The 22,657-nt window shown below is 48.7% G+C and overlaps 1 protein-coding gene across 2 annotated transcripts in view; it reads right to left on the bottom strand.

Moving 5' to 3' along the window:
* Positions 1 to 22,657, bottom strand: part of AXIN1 (axin 1) — a 75,183-nt gene that overhangs the window by 8,754 nt on the left and 43,772 nt on the right. The window contains exons 4-7 of one of the 2 annotated variants that reach the window (XM_080384523.1): positions 17,482 to 17,578; positions 9,572 to 9,709; positions 3,690 to 4,243; positions 1,096 to 1,272 (exon numbers count right to left, since the gene is read on the bottom strand). In XM_080384523.1, coding sequence (XP_080240649.1) covers positions 1,096 to 1,272; positions 3,690 to 4,243; positions 9,572 to 9,709; positions 17,482 to 17,578 — 966 coding nt within the window. The remainder of the gene's footprint in view (positions 1 to 1,095; positions 1,273 to 3,689; positions 4,244 to 9,571; positions 9,710 to 17,481; positions 17,579 to 22,657) is intronic. The other variant, XM_080384524.1, reaches the window with a different exon arrangement.

Genomic DNA, 22,657 nt, shown 5'->3' on the forward strand with positions numbered 1-22,657 from the left:
CTTACAGCACGGCTTCCAAGGGAGAGGGGAGCACCATCCGCGCCTAGAGAACATTTCAGGACAGCAAGTCCTGAGACAGGGTGAGCAACCCAACCCTCACACAAAGCCCACAAATCTGTTTAAGGGCTCTCATCAAGTCCACAACACCTGAAAATAAATCCAGCAAAAGGCAGCTTGACCATTTGTGACATTCCCCCACAAGATGCCCTCCCATGTGCTGACGACGTTCCCAGTCTGGGAGCTTCTCCATGAGCTGCTGGTTGGCCTCTCCAGGGAAGGGGATGCTGCAGAGATGTGCTCATTCTTCCCCAGCTCTGGTGGCAGAACCTGCCTGCCTGACTTCACGGTGGCCTGGCACTGCCCATGGCCCTGGCACTTGGCCCCAGCTGCCTGCGGTGCAACCTGCCCTGGCCTCTACCATCAAGCAAGAGAAGAAACCACCAGCAGTTTCACCACTGAGCCTCCAGCGCAGCTGTGTCAAAGGGGATGAGAGACTCCAGATCCCTCTCATCAACACCCCGCACAGGCCGTTATTTTGCCAGACTGACCAGACAGTGGTTAAGGATCGGTGCCTACAGGAGATGTTTGACAACAGAGAAACTCCCAAGGCAGCCATGTCCTTGGCTCCACTCCAGGCAGGTGCAGCCATCCCAGAGGATGCTCCCCACAAGCCAAAATGCTGGGCAACTCTGAGCTGTGCTAAACTGCTTACTCGGGACCAACGGCTAAAGCACAGCAGGTCTGACATTTCTATCAGCACCTTGCAGGAGTAACAGGCATTTACATACAAGCAAACACTTAAAGGAAAAATACTGCCTGCTGTGTGCCGTGTTCTCCACCTTGGAACCATAGCAGCAATTAGTGAGATTCCCCTGGGGCTGCAACCTCCCCCATGACCAGAAGTCATCCTTCAGAAAAAACAGCCCTTATAGCCCTCGAGCAATTCTCAGTCTCCAAAGGGTCTAAACCCTTGTGCCTGGTGGATTCTCATCTTTCCAAGATCTCCAGAAACAAGGCAGACTGCCCAGACACACATGCCTTGTGCAGGGGATGCAATACAACAGCGTGAAGCCCCCTTGCTCTACCAGCCCTTACCCATGGTTTGTTTTCCTATGCCTGCTGATCTCCTTCTCTCCTTCTATGATCCACTGAAGGATCTTCTGGTTTCTCTCCACGTCTTCAGGAGATCCTGGCATCTCATAGTTGGCACCATCACTTTTCCCTGAATCGGTCTTCTTAACATTTCTTTTTGAGAGCAGACTTGCTTTCCCACTGCAAGAACAAAGCTTGAGACATTAGCGCTTTGCCTAAGCCAAACCACCGCAGACCATGGCAGAGGATGGACACGTCTATCTCCAGACACCTTCAGCCCTGCTAGGGTCTGGTGCTCCTGCAGTACAGATGTGGCCCTGGCTGCCTTCCACAGCCTCCTGGCTCTACCATAGCTCAAACCAACTGTGCCACAGTTGAGGCTAAGAGTAAGACTGGCTAGACCTAAGCACAGCAAGCTTCTCCATCCAGCCACCTTGGGGAAAGGGAGCTTCTCCTCTGGGCAAACAAATCATGACAATGTGGCAAGAAGATCCGCCACACGAAGGGTTGTGTTAAACCCCCAGCTCTTTGCTCAGAGCAGGAGGTTCATCCTGGGGCTGCAATCCGTTGGCTGCCTCTCCACACCAGACCACTGCTTGAAACCTGGGTCCTCCACATCAGCCCCAGATTCACTGATACCCCAAACTGCTGATCTGCCATACCCAGCATTTGTTTCTCACCCCGACTTGAACCACGGCTTCACACCATGGTGGAAGATCACATCTAGTGGGGTGGGCTCCCCTCTGCAGGCTCTCGTGCACTGGGAAGCCCAGCTACCTCAAACACTGTAGCCAGATGGACACCAGGCAGAAGGTGACACTCTGGCTATGCTTATGGCTGCAGCAAAGGTTCCTACAGAAACCCCACCACTCCTTGCCCACACGCATGTCCATGTGAGCAGCCCAGCAGCCCCACGCTCACGAGGCCATGCAGAATTCACCCGTGCTGGCCTGTTGTTGCCACAGCCTGTAAATTTCATGGGACCCCATTGTCCTAATCACCCACCTGCTTTACTCCATAGGACCTCCCTGCTTCTGCGTGCTCACCAACACGCACAGGAAAAATAACTTCAACACCATAGAGGACCACCAGGCCCTCAGGCAGCTTTGCTGACATTTTTTAAAAAAAATAAATCTGGAGAGGGATTGTTGAAGATCTACAAAGGCAGGGCAAACTGACAACTTCTTCTCTGCTTCTCCCCACGTAAGGACTAGTGGGCATTAAATGAAATTCTCCAGCAGCAGGTTCAGTGTGAACAAAACCCCCCAAAAAAGTCTTTTCCTGCAGCTTGTAATCAATGCAGACACGGCTGCAGGAGGCTGGGGGGCCAGCAACCCCGATTGGGTTCAACAAGGAGCCAGACAAGCCACTGCAAGAGACTGGTGGCTGCCAAACAAGACTGTTCGGATATAACCTCGTCTTGTGAAGCTCCTAACCTGCGGACTGTCAGTATGTACCAGAGGAAGGACAACTCTGAATGTGCCCTCTTATAATCCCCTTAAATAGATGCTGTAGTCAGTGCTAGAGAGAAGTCCTGTATCTAGACAGGGCTTTGGCTTGACACAGCATGGTCATGCTCATGCTCTGTTGAAGCACTAACAGCCCTTTCCCTATGGAAATTGGGCAGATTTAAGTGATTCTCCCTCTCTGGAGAGCAGTTTGCTTCAGCTGCCTCTGCATTCTGCCCCCCTGCTGCCCGCTCCAAACGCCGGTCCTGCCCACTGCAGACCCAGCCTCCTGCCTTCACTAAATATCAGACCCCTGGTATGCTGCAAAGCAACATACCTGCACCCACAGCCCTGGGGAGCCAGCCACGCTCAGGGCGAGCACAGCCCTCCCCTGTGGCTGCTGCATCACCATCCCTCACCGCAGACAGCCCCGAGCTCCGCTGCCACCTCTGCAGTCATCCAGTAAAAGCACTAGCAAAACCCACAGCAGTGGAGAAGGAGCTTCGTCCTGTCCCCTCAGCAGGGAGGGGATGGAGGAATTCAAACAGCCAAGGAAAGATGGACAAAAGCCCGTAAGGCAGCAAAACGTCTCTTCTGAGCACTACCTACCACAGAGGACATCCCCTTGGGACTGGATGCTACGGCAACACCGCAGTGTCTGTTGTTTTGTTAGGAAGAGAAAGGAGCCCTTCTGGTGAATGGGTTAGGCCTTGCGGTAAGGAGGGCTGTTTTGTCCTCTCACAAACACGTTAGGGGACTGGTTTCTGTCACCCAGACCCTGAGACACAACCCTGTACTTAGCAGCTCCTGAGGCATGGGGAAGTAGACCAGCATCTGCAATTTCTAAACACCTCCACTGCCTTAAGGAGCAGAAAACCTACTTTACAACCAAGGCCGTTAAAAATCCAGGTTAGAGGGGGTCTTTCAGCACCAGATCTCAGAGTGAAAAGGGGTCTATAAGGGTTATCAGGGGACATATCTATTTCTGGAGGGGAAGAGCAGTGCGAGGCCCCCAAACCATGTCCCACCATAGACTTTCACAAGAAAATGTGGTTCAGCCACTGTTTCACCAATGCTACAGCCTGTTTATGAAGAAGTCCTACAGAAGCCACGGCTCTGGGACTCCTGTTGGGTGTCGCCTTGACTCACCTGTAGCCTAAAGAGTCCATGGGGACAGGGGCCATGCCCAAGTTTTCAGTGTAGTTTCGTGACTTTGTTGCATAGTTATGTGAATCTACATTCCAAGCAAAGCTGTTCTGCACTCGCTGCGTGGCCTCGGCCTCAATCTGCTCTTTTGGTTTCATCACGCTATGGTGATGGATGTGGTGGTAGATGTGTTTATGGTGGTATAAGTTAGCTGCATCCAGTTTCATTCCTGATTTTGTTGCGTGCTTGCCGTGCCCTGGAGGAATTGTTCCTAGTGTCCCTGACAGCTTTCCTAAGTGGCCACTTTCTGGGGACCGTGGCTTAGGAGAGTGGCGGCCAGGTCCTGGAGACTGGCAGCCCGGTGTTTTCATCACGCGTTGTACGTGTTCATCGAGGATGCTTTCTGGGTTTTCTTCATGGGCATCTCTCATCTGCATCCCAGCACAGCCCATCTCAGAGTAACGAGGAGCAAAGTGATGAAAGGCTTGGGCGGAAGGCATCTTGTGGCTAATGACTGAGGGACCAGAAGAGATATCTGCATCCTCACCTTCTTCTTCCTGCAAGAAACCGGGGACAATCAGAGAATGACAGCAGAGTGGTGAAAGGTGTCCCTGGTCCCACCTCCTGCTCACAGCAGGACTGCTGCCAACCCTTGAGTCAGGCCTGCCTTAGTCCAGCCAGATCTTGAAACCCTTCAAGGTGGAGATCCACTGCCCCTCTGGAGACCTGCCCCAGACCGTGCCACCCTCCTGCAGAAAGCTTCCTAACCCAACCCTGTGCAGTCCTGCTGCTACCGAGCAGAGCTGCTCAGGCCTCTGTACCTGCTTTTTGAGCCAACATTAGCAAGGGTCTCCATGCATTACCCAAAGAGACTGAGGCAACCTCTGACAGGCAGCCCACGCATCACAACCAGGCTTTACAGATGCAGCTTTCTGACTAGCGCAACAACTCAATCGGATTTATGAGTGGGCAGAACCTTATTCAAACGCTCCCTAAGCCCCTTGAAGGTGTTCTGTAACAACCAGCAGCCGAGACACACCATACCACACCATTCCTGTGACTTCCTGCGAGAATTTGGTAAAGCACCATCAAAACCCATCAGACAAAGTCCGAAGCTACAGGATATGCAGCCGAACAGTTCCTGAGTCCCCTGGTTCTCACCTGAATGACTATTTTGCAAGGCAAAGACAACAGCGGGCTTGTAACAGGAGGGAGCAACTAAAGGTCGACAGCAGCACAAATGGGTTTGAAAATCAAACACCAATTTCTCTCGGGCATGCTAAGGCTGGAGTGAAACATTTCATGCAGATAAAGAAATGGGCTGGAACTAACTGCTTGTTCTTGTAGTTCACAATGGTCTAGGACACCCTGCTAGCGACTCTTTAAGTTCTTGCCAGGAAGAGCAAAACTCCTCCATGCTGACAGCCACGGTTTTGATGTTGACAAACCACTTTACGCTCCAACATAAACTCAGATATTTATGAAGTTTCTTTATTGGAAGTCGGGTTTCCTATTTTTTTTTAATTACATAAGTAGGATTCCACTGAGTCCTTTAATGCTGCTCTCTTTTCCTCCTTTGGCATAGTAAAGAAATCAGTTGCAGCACAGATAAAACGCATCTGCTAGAAAACAGACTCCCATCAACTTTGCCTGTCAGATGTCATCATCCATCACTTGCTAACCAGCTTCAAAGTTGCAGCTGCCAACCACACAGCAAGAAAGCAAATAACAGACTTCCTCCCAGTGTCACACCTGGGGGTTTAAAGCTGAAGCAGGGACAATGCCAGGCTTTGGAAGTGCCAAGGGCGTGGGCGCTGCAAGCCTGGGGGTGTGACATGATGCCCACATCTGGAGGGCCCACCACACCACTTTCTACCAAACTGCTTTGAAGAACTTCAGAGGCACCTTTCATCTACAGCCACAACGCTGCGGCCTGCCAACTGCCATCCCTGGGCACCCAGCTCAGGGACAAGAAAAGATGAAGCGTGTGCTGACCAAACCCCTGCCACCGGGGCAAGCATTTATTAGCAGTTTATGAAAACCCAATGATACGCTCAGCACTTGTGAGGCTTTTAGAGCTGGTACCTACTTTCTGGAAAACTCTTAGCTTTAAACGCCAACTAATGTGCAGGAGAAGACCTGACCCTAGCACAGATCCCTGAGGAATGGCAGCGTGTCCTTTCTGCTCGGAGCCCAGAGCTCCGGCAGTGCTGTCACACTGGAGCAGGGTGGCATGAGAGTGACAGCCTGGGGTGGTTCAGCCAAACAGGTGCCTGAGATCTGGGAAACCCTCTGGCTGCCTGGAACTCCATTTTGCAGAAAACTGGGACCTGGTACTTTGCTTTGCTCCAAGACTGAGATCAGGGTGGGCTAAGGGAAGGATAGGGATACACTGGCTCTCTTTCAGTTTGCCTCAGCTCCTCTATGTCACTAAGCAGGAGATTGCGACCCTAGACAGGTCCTCAGCTGGCTTCCCATCCCCTAGCACTGGTCTCAGCCTTGTACCAGGTAGGAAAGCCCCAACAGTGAGAAAAAGGCAGCAAACGATGGAACTGGGGTGGCCTACCCCAAGCTGCCCTCTCTCCTTGAGCAGAGCAAAGGTTCGAGTCAAGGCTGCAGACACCAGTTCTGCTGAATCTTTTCCCGTGCCCAGTCTACAGTGAAAAAAACAATATATGGCACAAGGCTGGGGCAGCCCAAACTGGGACCGTAATGTGGGACTTCGGATACGGCAGTCAAGCCTTGGCTCAGCCACATGCACCGGTGCGTTGCGAGGTGCTCCTTGCCCGAGTTGCCGGATCACAGTTTATCCCTCCCTCCCACCCAAACCTGCCCGCACCCAGCTTGCACAAGCACGCTGCCTAACCTGCATCCCTCCGCCCATCGAGCACCCTTGCACTGCCTATGGCTGGCACAGGCAGAAGAAAGGGAAGACAAGACATGATCAGGGAGGCACGGGCAAGAGGCAGTAAGTGCAGTGCTGTACACCAGAGAAACCTGCGGGCCCGGGAGCAGCCTCCTCCGCTTTCCTGGGCACAGGGATGGTGTAAGCTCTGGAGCCACGTCCCAGCATCTCGCCGCGGTGAGCTGAGCTTTGCTGGGCTAAGCTTGGCGGCGTGTGCAGCCTCTCGCCAGGCGGGGAAGCCCCGGGTGCCATAACCACTAGATGGTGCTTTGTTGACATAATATTGTCAGAAATCTCTTCCATCAGCTCCCAAAGGCAGCGGCAGTTAGAAGGATGCAGACTTCAACTTTGCTGACTGTCTACTGAGCTATTTTTACTCTCCAACAAGGCTGGGGGTGCCCTTCCCTTTGAGTCAGGAGGCTGAGATCTGTACTGATGAGCTACGGGCAAGTGATACCCTGCTGCAAACCTCCTCCTCTGCCTTCTCCCAGTCCCACCCATCAGGCAGCTGCTGGTTGGTAGGGCAAAATAGCTCACCTAACCATGAATGTGTTTTCGATCATCATGCAAATCACTTCCCTCTCTAGGCAATGTTTTATATTCAAATAGTGAGAATCTCAGCGGTGGCTTCTTCTCCTGGCTTATTTTCAATTCACTTGGTTCAGACAAAGACACAGTGATCTGTACGATACGATACTGACCTGTACGATACGATACTGCAGCTTCCATGCATGGACATGAGGCTGAAGCAACTCAAAAACTAATAAAGAGGCGGGCATATCCTCTTAATACTCTCCCATGCTGCTCAGAATAATTAATGAATTCAGAGTTTGTCTATTTTGAAAAACAGAAATCCTAACAGTCTTTTCAGTAACAGGCATTTGGCTTTAAATCAAATGCCTCTTCTCGATGTTACTGCATGATGTGGCTTTGAAAGGGAACCTGCAGGCAGCTCACTATGGGGGAGAAAAATTCTTTTTTCCTAGCTTTTGCAAAATAATTCCAGCTCCTCTGCTAAGCTGATAACTGCCCAGTGTGACTAACGCTCATGGCTTTCCCTGTGCTGTTGTTCAGTGAGCCATGCAGACCCGGTAAGAGGTTACCCTGTAGTCCTGGTGTTCAGGTCAAAGGAAAAAACCCTGGGATCTATCAGGATTCAAGGTCTCCTCTTGCTGATACCAGCAGCTCCTGCACCTCAAGTGCTGACCTAAAAAAGCTACAATTGCTTACTCTGAGTTTTCCTGAATGGCTAATGCCAGATGCCAGCCAGTCAATGAAGTACATTCTGGAGACAGCAAAGAGGTTTAATATATAGCATTAGTGGGAGTCCTGGGCTTAAAAATAGATTAAGTCACACAAAAATGTGTTTAAACAGACTTAAATTTATTCTCTGGCACATAGGTATTTGCTGATTTTATGGTATTGCTACTGGCAGCTTCTTCAAGGAGGCAGAGGGCTGGCATAACGTAGCCTGGTACAGGAGGGGGCTGCAACAGAGCGACGGAGGGGGAGAAGGAGGAGGAGGAGGAGGAGGAGGAGGAAGAAGAGTGCTCTAGGACCATGTTAGCAGAAAATGCTGCAAGTTACATTGGCTTTGTTTAGAAAGCAATAGGTACCAGATAAAACCAGAGAAATTCCAGTACAACAGGAATCTAACCACAAAAGCACCTCAGTGGCATTTTCTGGCTGGATGCTGGATGCAGAGGTGCAGGGAGTTTGCTGGAAAACGCTTGGAGCTGGAGGAAACCTTACAGATCCTTCTGCCTTCCTCACTTCTCTGCATTTGAAATGCAGATGTGATTCAAAGCGAATACGACAACTTACAGCTCTTTTCTGTTTAAAGAGCTACTAGATGAACATTTAAAAGTACTCTAGCGGGGCTGCAGGGTCTGCCCTGGAGCCCCAGAGACTCGGCTCCTCGGAAAGCACAGAGCTAGCCAAGCCAGGCACCGATACCTCTGCTTGAAGGGAGAGCTGTGGGTTACTAAGCACAGAGCCTTTGCCTCAGGGCCACAGCAGCTATTAACAGCAGAGACCCGTAATTTCTTCACACAGGGCTGTAGTTACACTGACATTGGCAAGGTTCCGTAACACTGTGGTGTCCTCTGAACACTCTCCTATAGCCCCAGCACAAGATGGACAGGTACCCATGAGATGCAGTATCTCAGAAGAAAAGATACGGTGCGAACGCTGCTGAACGGGGTGGCTCACACAGGTAATATTAGATGACCAATACATCGTTATCTACCTTTTGGAGCTTGTGGTGGAGCTAAAGGCCTTGCACGCTTTCCTTGGTTCATCTACAAAGTCCTCGAGCTCTGAAGGGCCCCAGTGGTACCAGGGCTCACAGCATGCCATGGGCTGCGTCTCCCCAGCCACCCATGTGGAGTCAGTGTGTTTTTCTGCTCAGGAGAGGGTTCTTGGATGCTACACCTGATCAGTTCCATGTTTTCTAGGGATGTGCTAGGCACTGATGGGGAGAACCCTTTTAGTTGTGGTAGGAATGGCCTGATAGCAGACACAAACACCTCCAACAATAACATCACCTGCCACCTGGCTACAATTTGTAGAGGAAATGGGGATCACACAAAACCCCACAGCGGAGGGCGAATTCCTGTGACATAGTCCCCATCCTTGCACAGAAGGGATTGCTCTCAGGAGAGCAAGGGTGCTGAAGAAGATGAGACAGAGCATCCACAGCCCCTAACTGGTGGCAGAAGCGGGCACTGCTGTGCCATGGCTGGTATCTTACAGCAGGGAGGGAGTGCTGGAGCTCACAGAGCCCTGCATGGATGGGGAAACAGCACCGTGGAAGCTCCTGGGGCAACAGGAGCCTCCAGAAGCCCCTGTGCAAGTGATAACCATGGCTGTTGGAGCAGGAAGTGGTTGCCCCAGTTGCTTCCACAGCAGCTGAAAGCTCCCTGTGGTGTACAGTATGCAGACAGACTCCCAGGCTGGTAGAGATAAAGAGGTTACTAACCGCTCGAACACGTTTAAGGCGCTCCTCCAGTTTCTCCTCCGCTTCACGTTCCTTTTGTACTTCCTCCAAACGATTGATCAGTTCTGCAGCAAACTTCTCTGGTTCAACGTGGATATCCTTTGGCATTCGGTATGTACGCTGGAGGAAGAACACACCAGGGGTTAGCAAAAGGTGCATGAAAAAATCACATATTTACTCTGGAGGATTTGATAACTGAAATGCCAGTCGTTCTGGTAGAGAGCTGAGGGAAGACAGGATGGCAGATGCAGAGGTGCCGCCTAGGACTGGGGAGTTAGAAGCTGAGCCCCCACCAAGCTCCCCACCTGCCACCAGCTCTGCACATCACCTCATGTAATGGAACGGTTTTCTGGAGCCACAATTCAAAAGCTCTTTCAGTACCAAACTCCACTTTGGCATGGATGTGCTTGCTTTGCTCCCCATGTACAGTCAACAGGAATATCCTAGTCTCAAAGGGTGGGAAATGGATGTACAGATGAACTTCTCAAAAATCGTGCTTATAGTAGTGATGTTTTCACTTTGATAAAAAAGGAGGACTCTTACGCACACTTATTCAGCTCACCCCCGGTGGATTAGTATGTGCTGGTCAATCTCTGCCAATCTAGCCCAGAGCCACAGAAAAGAGTGGAAATCCTGTCACCTCCAGCACATCTTACCTCCCTCCATCTTTTGCCATGATTTCCACAAAGCATCCTCTCTTACCAGAGGATCCTGCAGGATCGCATCTTGGCTCTTCAAGAGTCATGCAACAATCCTCTGTTTGCTTCATTGATACAGCAACCTTACAAGCGCAAAGATACTGTTTTTCTCCTTGCTCCGAGTGAACAAGCGAATATTTATGGAAATTCAAGGGCATCCTTGGTTCCTTACATTGAGTTACTTTGTCCCTAAATTCCTGAGCTCTGGGATAAGAACTTTGTGTAGTGAAGTATAAAGCTATCAGCTGCTGTATTTTTCCCCTCATTTTCATCTGTTCCACATTATTTTGTTAAAATAATAGAAAAAAAAATATGACGCAGCAGAGATAAAAATTTAATTTGGAGGAAAAATATATGGAAAATTCATCAGTATAAAAGCCTGCATTCAAATATTTCAATACCAACGTGAGAGAAATTTACACTGTATAGGACCAGAGATAAAACTAAATGTGAAGACATGAGATAATTCATAGCAAAAGAACAAATGCAGCACCAGAAGTAGACATCAAGCTTGAAATCTTTAAAGGAGGATGAGGGACCACCTGAATTTATCCCAGACCAGCCAAAAGATCAATGCAGAAGCCTAAAATAACACTTTGCCTCAAAACCTAACAAAAGTATGCAAATCATACTGTTTTTTCTCACTCTGGCAGCTGCTGAGTGGAAGGCAGGCGAAGAAAACCAGAGGCAGTAAGTATTCTACTGATGGCCCCAAGAAGCTGAAGACATCTTTCAAGACACCCAAGTTGAGTTACAGAGGTCTCAGTTAAATCACTGGTCGTTTTGTTTGCTTAGAGCAGGAGCCAGCCAACCCTGCCAGCAAACCTCAATTTCAGCACTCGCTGCTGTCAGCTTCTCTTCCACCCTGGATGGTGCTGGGCTGCAGCCTCCCTGGGGACGTCTGTGGACATGATGTGGCTTTGCAGGTAAAAAGGACTACCTGCTCTACCACTTGTTTTCCCTGACAAGCAGAGGGCCAACAGCTCCACCTGAAGCTGTCCCAGGCAGGACTGACCCATCCGAGCTGGGGACAGCCCCAACAAACCATCCCCTTCATCCAGGGATGCAGCCGCTGGAGAAGGCATAACACGTGGGAGCTAGCACATAGCTCCCACCCTGGGATGACAAAATCTTTGCTGCCACCATGACCTCCTGCTCTGCAAATCAATGGCCTGTATTTAAAAGAAACACTGCAGAAAAAGATTTTCATCAAGAAAAACGACATTTAGTCTTGAAATACTGGCACAAGGGCCAAAGCAGCATGCTTTGTCCCAGTGCCTTGACCTTGTGTTGCCCAGAAATGGGCCCCAGACATGGTCCACCATGGGGGAAGATGTGGCAGAGCTGGTCGCTGCTCTGTTACTCCCTGAGGAGCTTCTAGGATCCAAATGCTGTTTCCCCATTCCCCCTGCGTAGCCTGGGGGAGCATTTCTGGCTAAGAGAGTCTGCTTTCATCAGAAACCCCAAATGCATGATCATCACCAACCATCTCGTGAGGCAGAGCCAGCGATTCCCAAGGAGGGAAATCTCTCTCTTGCTGGACAAGTCACAACCCGTCGAGTGATGTGTTCACTCCCTCTGCCACGTCAGACATGCCAACTCTCCCTGCGGTTGTTTATACGACAACAGCACCAAGACCTGCTCCGTTATAAATTTAATGAGCCTAATGAGATGCAGCTCAGTGCTCAGCAGTTACAGTCTCGGGTCTCCCCATTGCAGTTACCACAGCAGCTTGCATAGAAAAGCAGAACTGGGAAAAAATTTCCCTTGATTTTCATAGCCTTTGATGCAATGCAGCATCGTCCATCAGCCTCTCCCAAGCCCCCAGCAGCAGTGGGTGCAAAGGCTGAAGCTTCCTAACCTGCATGTTCGAGTTCTGTTACAATGAGGTGGTTCCCTCCAGGCCAAGCAATGCTTATGGACCAGAACTCCATCTCTGACGAGGATCTGAAGACATTCAGGGTCACTTGCTGTATCCAGGGAACTCGAGAGACTATGATTTTGGTCTTTTACAACTAATACTTCAGCATGTTTATCCAGTCTCTCAAAGTCTGAAGGTGACTGAAGCTCAACTACAGAAATGAGAATAATCAAACCCATGAATCTTTAGGATGAATTTGTTTTCCTCTCTCTTTGATAAACAGCTGTACATGCAAAACCCATTGCCCTGCCCTTGGAGCTTTCCACTCTGCAAAACAGCTTGCAGAGGTCCTCAGCAGCCTGTCTGAGGGTGCAAGATGCAGATCTCCCCTGCGAAGCCATCTCTGCAAAGGTCTCCCTGACCATCCAAGTTCAATGTGACTGAAGTAAACCTCACTTCACCCCATGGATACCAGTTGTACGTGCCATACGTTGTCCTGGTGGGATACCCATAGTGGTGACTCACAAAAAGCGGGCAAGCAGGATGATGCTCTGAACATCGCCATGGGTCTGACTTTATTCCTAGCTCAAAGGATGAGCTACTCAGACTTCCCCAAAACTAATAGCATTGTAGAGTAACGAATGCAAATTCCCTGTGCTGAAACAATACAGATAACTGCAGAGGGCTCTTTCTATCTCCCTGGACAGCAAACATGGACTGCATTGACCTGGCTCACAAGACTTACGACAACAAAGTGTTTGAACCTTTTATCAAATGACAGGCCTGACTTCGGAAGGAAAGACATGCTCCATCAAAAACCAGCCAGGCTGAGCCTGTGCCCAGAGGAGGATCCTTCAGGGCTTCAGGATTTCGAACCTGTGCCCGGCTTCCCGTGGGCTTACAGAGCCCTGCCAAGGGAGTTGTAAATAAGCTGTTTATTGTTCTGAAATCAGAAGGGCTCCGAATGCTTTTGTTTCAAGTCAAGAGTGCAGCACTCTCCGAGAGCTGGCTGGTTTTTGAGGATTCAGCCCTTCAGATCTGGACCAGAATGAGATCTCTGGACATTCTGGGTCAACAATTCAGAAAGGAAGCACTTCATTTTAAAGAATTGTTTTATCTGGAGCTGTTTTAGCTAATGTTTTATTTAATTATCTATCTACTTTTACTTAATGTCACTAGTTCAGATGGGTCTGTCCAGAACCAAACCGAACTGGGCTGGGGAGGCTGCAGAGGACAACAGATGGGAGGCTGAATGCCAGATGGGTTGGCATGAAAAAAATTGCTTAAACCGGTCTGGATGGAGCAATCTTTCCTAGTGACAGATGTAAGGAAGGATTTCTTGGGGTACCTATCACCACAACATTGCCCTTGACATGTGAAGTGGTTGAAGGTCTGGTACCTTTGGGAAGAAGCAGCCTGCTAAGAACATGCAAGATACACAAGCTCTTCAGTAGTTCCACTTAGCACTTGCTACCACATTTTCTCTTTTTCTTGGACCTGACTGCATGGGAGTTGCATGGATTTTGTTCCATGAGGCAGATGCAAGTCTTGGGTTTTGATGGATTTTACCTTCCCTGAGAAACTGAGGTTTGAGGAATAAGTTGCACATCAGAACACACTGGCATCCTAAATGTGTGGTTTTGCTATGATCTACACATGAAAAGGCTGAAAGGGAAGAATCTCGTTGCGGTTTGCAGGTTCCCCTTGGGAAGAATAAATCTCAGCTGCTCTAAGCTGAAACAGGAAGTTTTCCAAGGTTATCACTGGGTAGAGGTCTCTAACCGGCCCCAGGGATCCACGGGTTGGGCTGAACCATTTCTGACAGATCTGACTGGGCCAAATCTCCCTTTTCTACAGGAGGTTTGATGCCTGAGTGGCTGATGTTAGATCACAAGTCAATCTTGGAAATGAAAGGAAGATGGCAGGCTAGAGAAGCCAGGAGAAAAGAACTTCTGAACCTCCAAGTTTCCCAGATTCCTCTGTGACATACATTTTTAAAGGATAAATGGTGTTTCCATACCAGAAACACTTGTGGCAGAGCTCATGGATAGCTGGATCTCAGCATCCACTTTAGAAGCATTCAGGGATTAGCAAGAAGTCCCACTGCTGCAAGGCATTTGAGGAAAATGGCATAAAATGGCTGATGGGAATCCTGAGCAGGCTCCCAACTCGCAGGAGCAGAAAGCTCATTTGGCTGTAGTTATCCAGGCAGCACGAGACCAGGGCTCCTCCTATACGCTCCCCACCTGTACAGCACAGCCGAGTGGTCACTCAGAATCTTCTGCTCCACTCAAGAACACTACGGAAGCCACCTCGCAGCATCCTTGATTGTGGGGAAGGACAGGAGAGCTCCCACCCGATGATCAAGCTACAGCAAGAACATCACAAAGTGGCTTCTTTATGCAGTTAAACAAACAAAAAGAGGAATCCCAAGTCTTAATGCTTGAGGCTGGATTTTTCTGAATTTGCTGGGAAAAAGGAGCATCTCCCATTGTCCCCTGAGAATGGATGAATGAGAAAGCTGCGGTAAAAACAGTGCAACAGCACAGGTATGGCCCTGCATTCTCTGGGCTTTCGCCCTTCCTTTGGGAACTCGCTTGCTCTTTCCTTCCTTGGTGCTCCAAGACTCTGCTCAAATCCAAGAGAGAGATGGAAAACCACATGAAAAGCAACACTCACTTGCTGTGTAATGGGTTCTTGCCAGAGGCACAAAACAAAGGTCTTGTTGCTTGCTAGAGATCTTCACCCACTGCATTCCTGGGCAGAGCGCCATTTCACAAAACACAGCTTTTCCAAACCCAGAGCACTGGTGAGTTTGCAAGTGTGGAAGATGCAGAACACAGCCACTCACACACCAAGATCTCCTGCTGCACGGCATGGCATCCTACAAAACCAGCACACGCCTTCATTATTTGGAGGCAGCATGGCTGTTGAAACTAGCAGGCTGTCTCCTGTGAACATATAATCACTACAGTTTATAGCTCCTGGACCTAACTAAAAGTGCTGCTATTAAAAGCAATGTAAGTTCTTTCAGAATTTTGAGTAATAGCTCCATAACTCATTTGTAAGGGAACAGTAAGGTCTCTAAAGGACTTCTGAAATGGCTTTTCGGAAGTAGGAGGTTCTCTACTATCACTAGGAAAACATGCCATGCATTCTGCAAGCACTATCAGTATGGACTCTGGCTACACTCGTTAGATATGAGTCCATAAAGCCCTTCACTCAAAGGTTGCAATTTCGTCATTGCTACATGTTTAAAAGCATGCTAACCACCGGGCCCAGGTGGCTGATGGAGACCGCTTTAGCTATGGGCTGCGAGATAGCCTAATCACCAGCTTTGGAAAGCAACACTTGAAGAAACATTTGCATGGCTCCTTGCTAATTGGGGACGTTTAATTCAGCAAGTGTGCAGTTAGAGGTGATTTTAAAAGACTAACTTTATAACATTTTACACTGGTGTTGTCAAAACATATTGTCTAATTACCTTCTCCTTTCTTGGCTGATTGATAAGCGAGAGCAGAGCAGTGCCTCTCTGAAGTCGATGCCAATTCTGTGTCAGTAATTGGCTGGCAGGAGGTGCCAGAGTGTCTGAACTAAACTTTTATTCCCTGGAGAAAGACTAGAACTAACTCAACTTCTCAGTCCTCTGCTCCCATATAAATAGGCGTCAAGATGCCTTCTTCCCTGGGAGTTAAAATTACAGCACAGAACCTAATGGGAACAGTGGATGTTTCACAGGAAAATCCTTGTGAAGCGTCTTGTCTGTAGTTTAGGAGGAATATGTAATTCTACAAGACCGTGTAGATAAATAGGATAATATAAAAATTTATAAGCAGCAGGTGGCCAATTTAAACCTTGTTCCCCCCCTCCTCCCCTCCTTTTTTAACTGGTTTCCAAAAAGGTCGATAAAATTTAATGCTAAGTAAAACTAATTAGCCTGCAAGGAACTGCTGCTGGAATGACACTTATTCAGTTCAACAAAAGAAATGTTTGGCAGATGGAAGTTCGTTAAAGCAGAGCTCACTATACATATTTAATGCTCCATACTCTTGAGTTTATAACCTGCAGTTCATCGAGGCATTGCCAGTGCGCAAGATCAACAGAAAGCCACTATTATTTTTATCCAAAAGGTAAAGCCACTGACAAGCTTTGAAGTCAGAGAATATTCACTCAGTAGTTCCCACTGTTGGGGAACAGCAACAACAACAACAACAAAAAATAAAGGCCAGGCTTTCAAACTCCAACTCTAACAAAGCCATGCTTACAGTAAAAAAGGCATCAAGTGAAATAAAAAGGCACCCAGCCAGCCTTTTCAACAGCGACCACACTGTGAAAGCAACTGTGTGAAAAGAGAGGTGACTGAGCAAGGATGGCTAGTGAGAGTCTGCAGCCAGGGCTTTTATTGTCAACCCAGTGATCAAAGCACAGGAGACCCTCTTAAATCTAAGGAAAATAATCTAATTTAAAAGGCAAAACAAAGAGTGGTGATTTTTTAAAAAAAAATCAGATTAAAACAAGGGTGTATTTCTGCTGGTATTGTGCTGCTTTGAGCAGGCAGGATGAGAACAGCTGCGTCAAGTTTGAAGGCACTTCTGGAAAAAGCAGATGGAGGCTTTTTTTCTCCCTATTTGATTTGTGCTGGAGTCCAGCTGTCCAAAGGGGAAAGAAGCACCTTTTTTCCCCGCTAGATATTAAATGTCACCTGTAACTGCTCACAAAAAGAAAATAATAATAAGCGGAGCTGCAGATGGTGCTGCAGAGCCCTAACAGTTATGCTCATCTTCCCAAAGCTGTTTGCTTACCTGGAGCAACTGGGGAGACAGTATCAGGCAAATGAAATACTTAAGCCTGCGCTTTCTTTGCTCTCCTGCCTTGCATCCCCAGGCGGGCTTTGCTGAGTCCTTGAGAACAGGTTACAGCTCCCTTTGGCTGCCCAGTGCAGAAATACTGTTGCATTTCTCCCCAGCTGACCTTAGCTGAGAGCTACATCATGTCCAGTGACCTCCTACACCTTCCACAAACACCTCCAGCTCACCCAAGGGCACATCATCTGCTTGCAGGTGCCAGCCAGTGCTCCCAGTCTCATCTGGGAGAAACAACTGGCTGCTGACTGTACGGTTAAGAAAAATTATGTGCTTTGGGCAGTCCTGGATGATGAGTTTGGCAGAAGGCTACCAAGCCCTTTCTTAGCATGCTGTGTTTCCATCATAAAACAGCCCCAACTGAATACAGCGCTAAGGGGGGTTACACTCAAGCAAGCAAGAGCAACTGTACGCTAGAGCTCTCACATGTTCTGCATATTTATCTCTGGGGAAGGAGACAATGCTACTTACAGGAATGTGAGGTAGTGGCACACGTCCATTTGCTTTGGCACTTTCTTGCATCTCTCTGCGATGCTGCTTTCGGAGCCTGTACGGTGGGATCCCATCTCTGCCGGAATAAAACAACAACATGCTCTGCTTTAGTGCCTTTCTCTGATACATAATGCTCATTTAAGTCTCACTGCTACAGAGTGGCAGGTAGGAAACACCTTTACGTTTGAGAAAGGCCTTGCACGCCCAGGGCGAGTGCAGCAGAGCAAGAGGAATCCATGCAGGGAATGATGCTCGCCCGGGTCCTCACAACAGCAACGCTCTGGCACTGGGTGCTGGGGGCACTTACATGGCATCTGCCAGGAGCAGAGCGAGGCAGGGCTCCTGCGACCGCTGCCCTAAGCAGAGGGCAGGGAGAAGGACTTGGACCACATCCTGGTACCTTTTATAGTTGGTTGCTTTCTATAAAAGAGCCCGTAATGTACACAGTAAACCACAGGGCAGGCTAGGAGGGGGAGGAGGAGTGGGAGCTCAGCGAGCATCTACACCAAGGGGAACTTGGTCAGGGAACAAGGTATATATTTTTAAGAGAGCGTGACAACTTCTCAAATGGCTTATCAAAGCAAAGGGGTAGGCTCTGCTGCTCTTAAGACAATCTCTAGCTCAGTCTGAAATTATGGGCTTAATACTGGAGCTACTGTGCAGAAGAACCTAGCCTCTCCCCAGAGGAGGCTGGATGAGGTTAGGAAGGGACGCCGTGGGCCACGACACCCAACTGAACCAGCTCTGCTCGGGTTTTTGCCTGTGCTGAAAGTGACAGAGGTCTCTGCAGAGGAAGAGACAGTGGTGGTAATGATGCTGGGTCCTGACAGACTGGGAACCAGGTCCGTGGCTCTGCTGCAAGCTGGGGGACACTGCAGACCTGCTCTGATGAGCTGCATGCAGCCCTACAGCAAAGGCAGGGGTCTGGGCACGTGTGGGTCCCAGCAATGGGGGGCAGAGGCATCAGACTCTGCTAAGCCCCCCCTAACGGCAAAGCACCACTGGCTGAGTATGACTTTGGGCAAAGAAAGGAAATGAGTTTTTATTCTCGCCATTGCAACCACCTTGCTTACACCTAGGGATGAGGAGAATGTGAGTGAAGTGGAGCCCAGTTATGAGATAAGGACACGGGCCCATCTCCGGGTGACACTGGATTATTTTGAGAAAAATCAATGAATGCAAAAACAAATGCCAGCCTGGAGCTCGGCAGTTTGGAGCTTTCCTTTTTTATTTTACACATTTCCCCGATTCAGTAAAAGCAACTGCTTGGGAAGGCTGAGCAGTGCCACAGAAACGGGTGGAAATGAACGGAGGGATTCCGTTGTCCAAAGTACCGAGTAACTTCCATGCACCGGCACTGTCTCCTCCCAGCCCCGCACCACTCCGAGCAGTGCAAATGAGCCAGTCCCAATGCATCTCACACGATGTTTGCACAAGCCAAATGTACTTAGCACCTACCCCCTCCCCAACTGCCAAGCATAGCTGCTTCTCGAGAACATAAAACAGTTTAACCAGGAGAGTTTTAAAGCCGAGATGCCATTTGGCAAGGGAAACACCATTTACAGTGGCGCTTTGCCTGCAAACCTCCTGAGTTACAAGCCTGTGCAAGGATGGTCACCAGCAGCTCTCTGCCCATTTCCATCGTGCCTCCTGCTGTGCTAGCTCCCCGGGAACGTGGGTGCAGGCAGAATCGCCACCAAACTACATCTGAAGAATACAATTTCATGCAGTAACCCAGGCGTTCAAAATGAAACGCCATTCAAATAAAATAAAACCTGTGTTTAATGACAAGTGCTTTTTAGTAGGAAGACAAATGAGAGAACAGAAAATTAGCCAGGCTAATTACAGCTCTGGCTAGTGGCTGCAGGTAATGCAGGAGGAGGAAGAGCACGTCTGGGAGCATCACCCCGCTGACACGTTAAGAGGAGCAGAGCAATTCCCCCAAGCGCTGCTATACAGACAGGTGATTATGGTAGCTTTCATTAGGTGGCTTCATTTGCTTTAATGACAAACCTCCATTTGAAAAATAACTTCAGAGTCACAATGGTTAAAGAGTTTTCACTGCATCACGATGCAGCTTTTTCCAGACTTGATGGCAACAAAACAACTGACAATTTTTACAGGAGGGTGTGTGTGGAAATAATCTGGGGGATTATTTTAGCCATTGCTGGTCGGCATCGATAGACAACATTTCAGCTTAACCACTGCACAAAACCCGGGTGCCAGAGCACAACTCGCACGCTAAAGCCACACGGCCATTCGCAGGAAAAGCGGCATTATATTAGAAGGTGCAATTTTTCTTTCTTTCTCTCTCTCTCTTTTTTTTTTTTTTTTTTTTAATTCTCCCCAGCAGCAGTCCCAGCGGAAAGAGCGACTTTTGTTCCCAGCACAGTAGCGAAAGGCTGATAATGGCCTCTAATCTATCCGGCTTCAAACACATGTTCAGCCCCGCTGTGCTGCCTTTGATGTCATTTTAACTAGATTCCCCAATGCCACCTCTGAACTTGGAACATTCCTTCGTTCAATGTACTGTGCCAACTCAACCAGAGGAAGCAAATTCAAAGATAAGCACTTTAATTTTATCCCAACAAAACCTTATTCAATGGATGGGGGGAAAGCAAGGAAAAACCAATACCGCACTTTTGTTTTCCTTTTGTCAGGTAGCTTGCTTTGAGATATTTTCAATAGATAGAGAAATTTTATATATATATATATAATTAAATATATAAAACCAAAACTTTTTGAGAGCACATTTACTTTTAAAATAAAACTTTCCCAAACTGTTTTTCCTTGTTTCATCACACGATTTTCTTTAGTACCAGAAAGCTCTGCACTGAAATGCAATGGGGGGAGCAAGAGTATTTTTACCGTTTGTTTAATGATAATGCAACTGGTTTGCTACTGGGGAAACACGAGGGCTTCCTCTCCTCTCTGAACCAACCTGCAAGAGCCTCTGGTGAGCAGGGAGGTTTTGCTGTGGCTCTACAGTTGGACTCTTCTAATAAGGGCTGTCTTTGTCTTGTCTCTGCAGACAGCCTCCAAACCCAACCATTAAGCCTAACAAGTTGGAAATCACCATTTGGGTGTTAAACTTGTTTAAATATAGCAGAACTCAAGGTCATTCTGGATCACTGGCTGTAGGAAAGACAGGAAACAAATCCACAGCAAAACTGATATTTTTCACCAATTACTCTTATCAAAGCACCACCGTCACTGAGAGACCTTTCTCACACAAAGACGTATGATGGGAAAATCGCCAGGCATTTTGGACAAAGGCCAGTCATCCGAGGAATAATATTTAATCTGCAAGGTTTTTTGAAAGAGTAACCACTGTTCTAAACCCTTTTGCTTCAGGGAATGGCCATCCTTCCTCTGGGGCAGGTTTGACTGGAATTGGGGAAGAAGGAGCATCCCTCTGGCCAAGCCCACCAGCACCGGGAGGGCTTTCCAAGCCTCTGGGGAAAGACAAAGCTGTCTCCCAACCAAGACAAGCCACAGGATAAGACCCAGAGGAAAGGGTATTGTTGTTTAGCTGGACCACAACACTGGGCTGAAGAGGAGACATTATCTCTTGTATCCCCCATGTAAGCTCTTGCAGAAACAAAGAGAAGACAGACATGGACCTAAGGCGTTTCTGCATCTGAATTAGAACATTACATGGCAATTTAGTGCATTTCAGCTTCTGCCTGTTGCCTTCCTACCTACATCTGCCTTAATTTCCCCTGAGCATCCCTGTTGTGACAACCCCTCCCACCCAGAGGCTGTCTCCTCCACTTGGGAAAGATGCTATCTGTGTGCAGGGGTTATTTGAGACAGCAAGAGAAGTTCAGGGCTGCACTGGAAATGCTGCTGCAAGCCTGGGGCAGGCTCTAGGCAGCCCAGGGGGGAGGCAGAGCCCCAAAGCCCCGACTCACCACTGACCCACCGCCGAACACCAGCGGTGAGCGACTCAGCCCCACCTACAGCCACGGCACACTTGCTGGGCCAGTGCTCGCCGGAGCCTTTCACCGTGTCCTCTCCAGACCTTGCCTCCACGCAAACCAGCTAAAACAACACAGCTGCCGTGCCGATTATAAAAACAGGTTTCAGCGGAGAGGACTGGAGCTGTTTTGCCTACAAGGGCAGAGGAATTCATATGACACAGGAAGACTGAAAAATAATCAGTGGAACACAGGCATTTAAGAGCAATGTTTTTTAAGCCACTCGGAAAGCAAACCTCTCCAACAACAGGGACTGATAACACTTGTTACATAAATTCAACCCATTTCAATAATATTTACCAGTGCTTGGAAAGACATCCTGTTGAAAGTCTGTCTTTTATGCAAGCGTGCTTGTAGCTGGTACCACAGAAATTATTTTAAAAAACACTTCACTGAGCTGGGAGCTCCTGAAAAGCCTGTGCCTGCCTCCCTTCGCCCCAGCTCAGGAGGCCAGCTGGCCAGAGCATTGCCCAGGTCTTTGCTAGTGGCTTTGCACAGCTGGGCTGTGCTGGGCTGTGCATGCAGCCACATCCAAACCCTGCGCTGCCATGATCAATATCAAAGCTTGGAAGGGAGCCGGTGATAACCGCAATACATCAGAGTACAAGCAACCGCTCGGTGTGTCCGCCTTCTCCACCGACTTGAGTTGGCCAACACTGCAAGAGCAAGCCTTGCATCCAGCCATGCTCTCTGTGCACCCGCCTGCTTTCCCAGTTTATTAACGCTCCTCAATTAGCTGATGCTTGCGTCCTGATTGTCCGGACACATTCTCCTCTGATGGAGGGTCACAGAGGTTTCTGCCTTGGGATCACACCCCGTTCACGTGCTGCCTTGGAGCAGAAGCCAGATTTCATTATTGAGCTTGACTGCTGTATGTAAACATCACACACAGGGAAGAACCTCACTCATCAGCAAACGAGGCTTTTATTGCCACTTTCCTCAGAGGAGGCCTAAATTCAAAGCACCGAGACATGTAAGTCTTGTCAAGCAGCAGGAGTCCCTTCTTTAACTTGCGTCTGGTTGTTCTTCATTTTTGCTGCCTTGAGCAATTCTGCAAAAATTCCTTTGAAACTCAGGAGGCAGATAGGTTCAGCAATGCCATGTAAAAACCGAACAAAACCTGGTACTGGAGTTTTAAAGAATGAAATGAAGAGCAAAGAAAACAGAAAAGAAAC

The sequence above is a fragment of the Falco punctatus genome (assembly GCF_963210335.1).
Source record: "Falco punctatus genome assembly, chromosome: 4".
NCBI lineage: Eukaryota > Metazoa > Chordata > Aves > Falconiformes > Falconidae > Falco > Falco punctatus.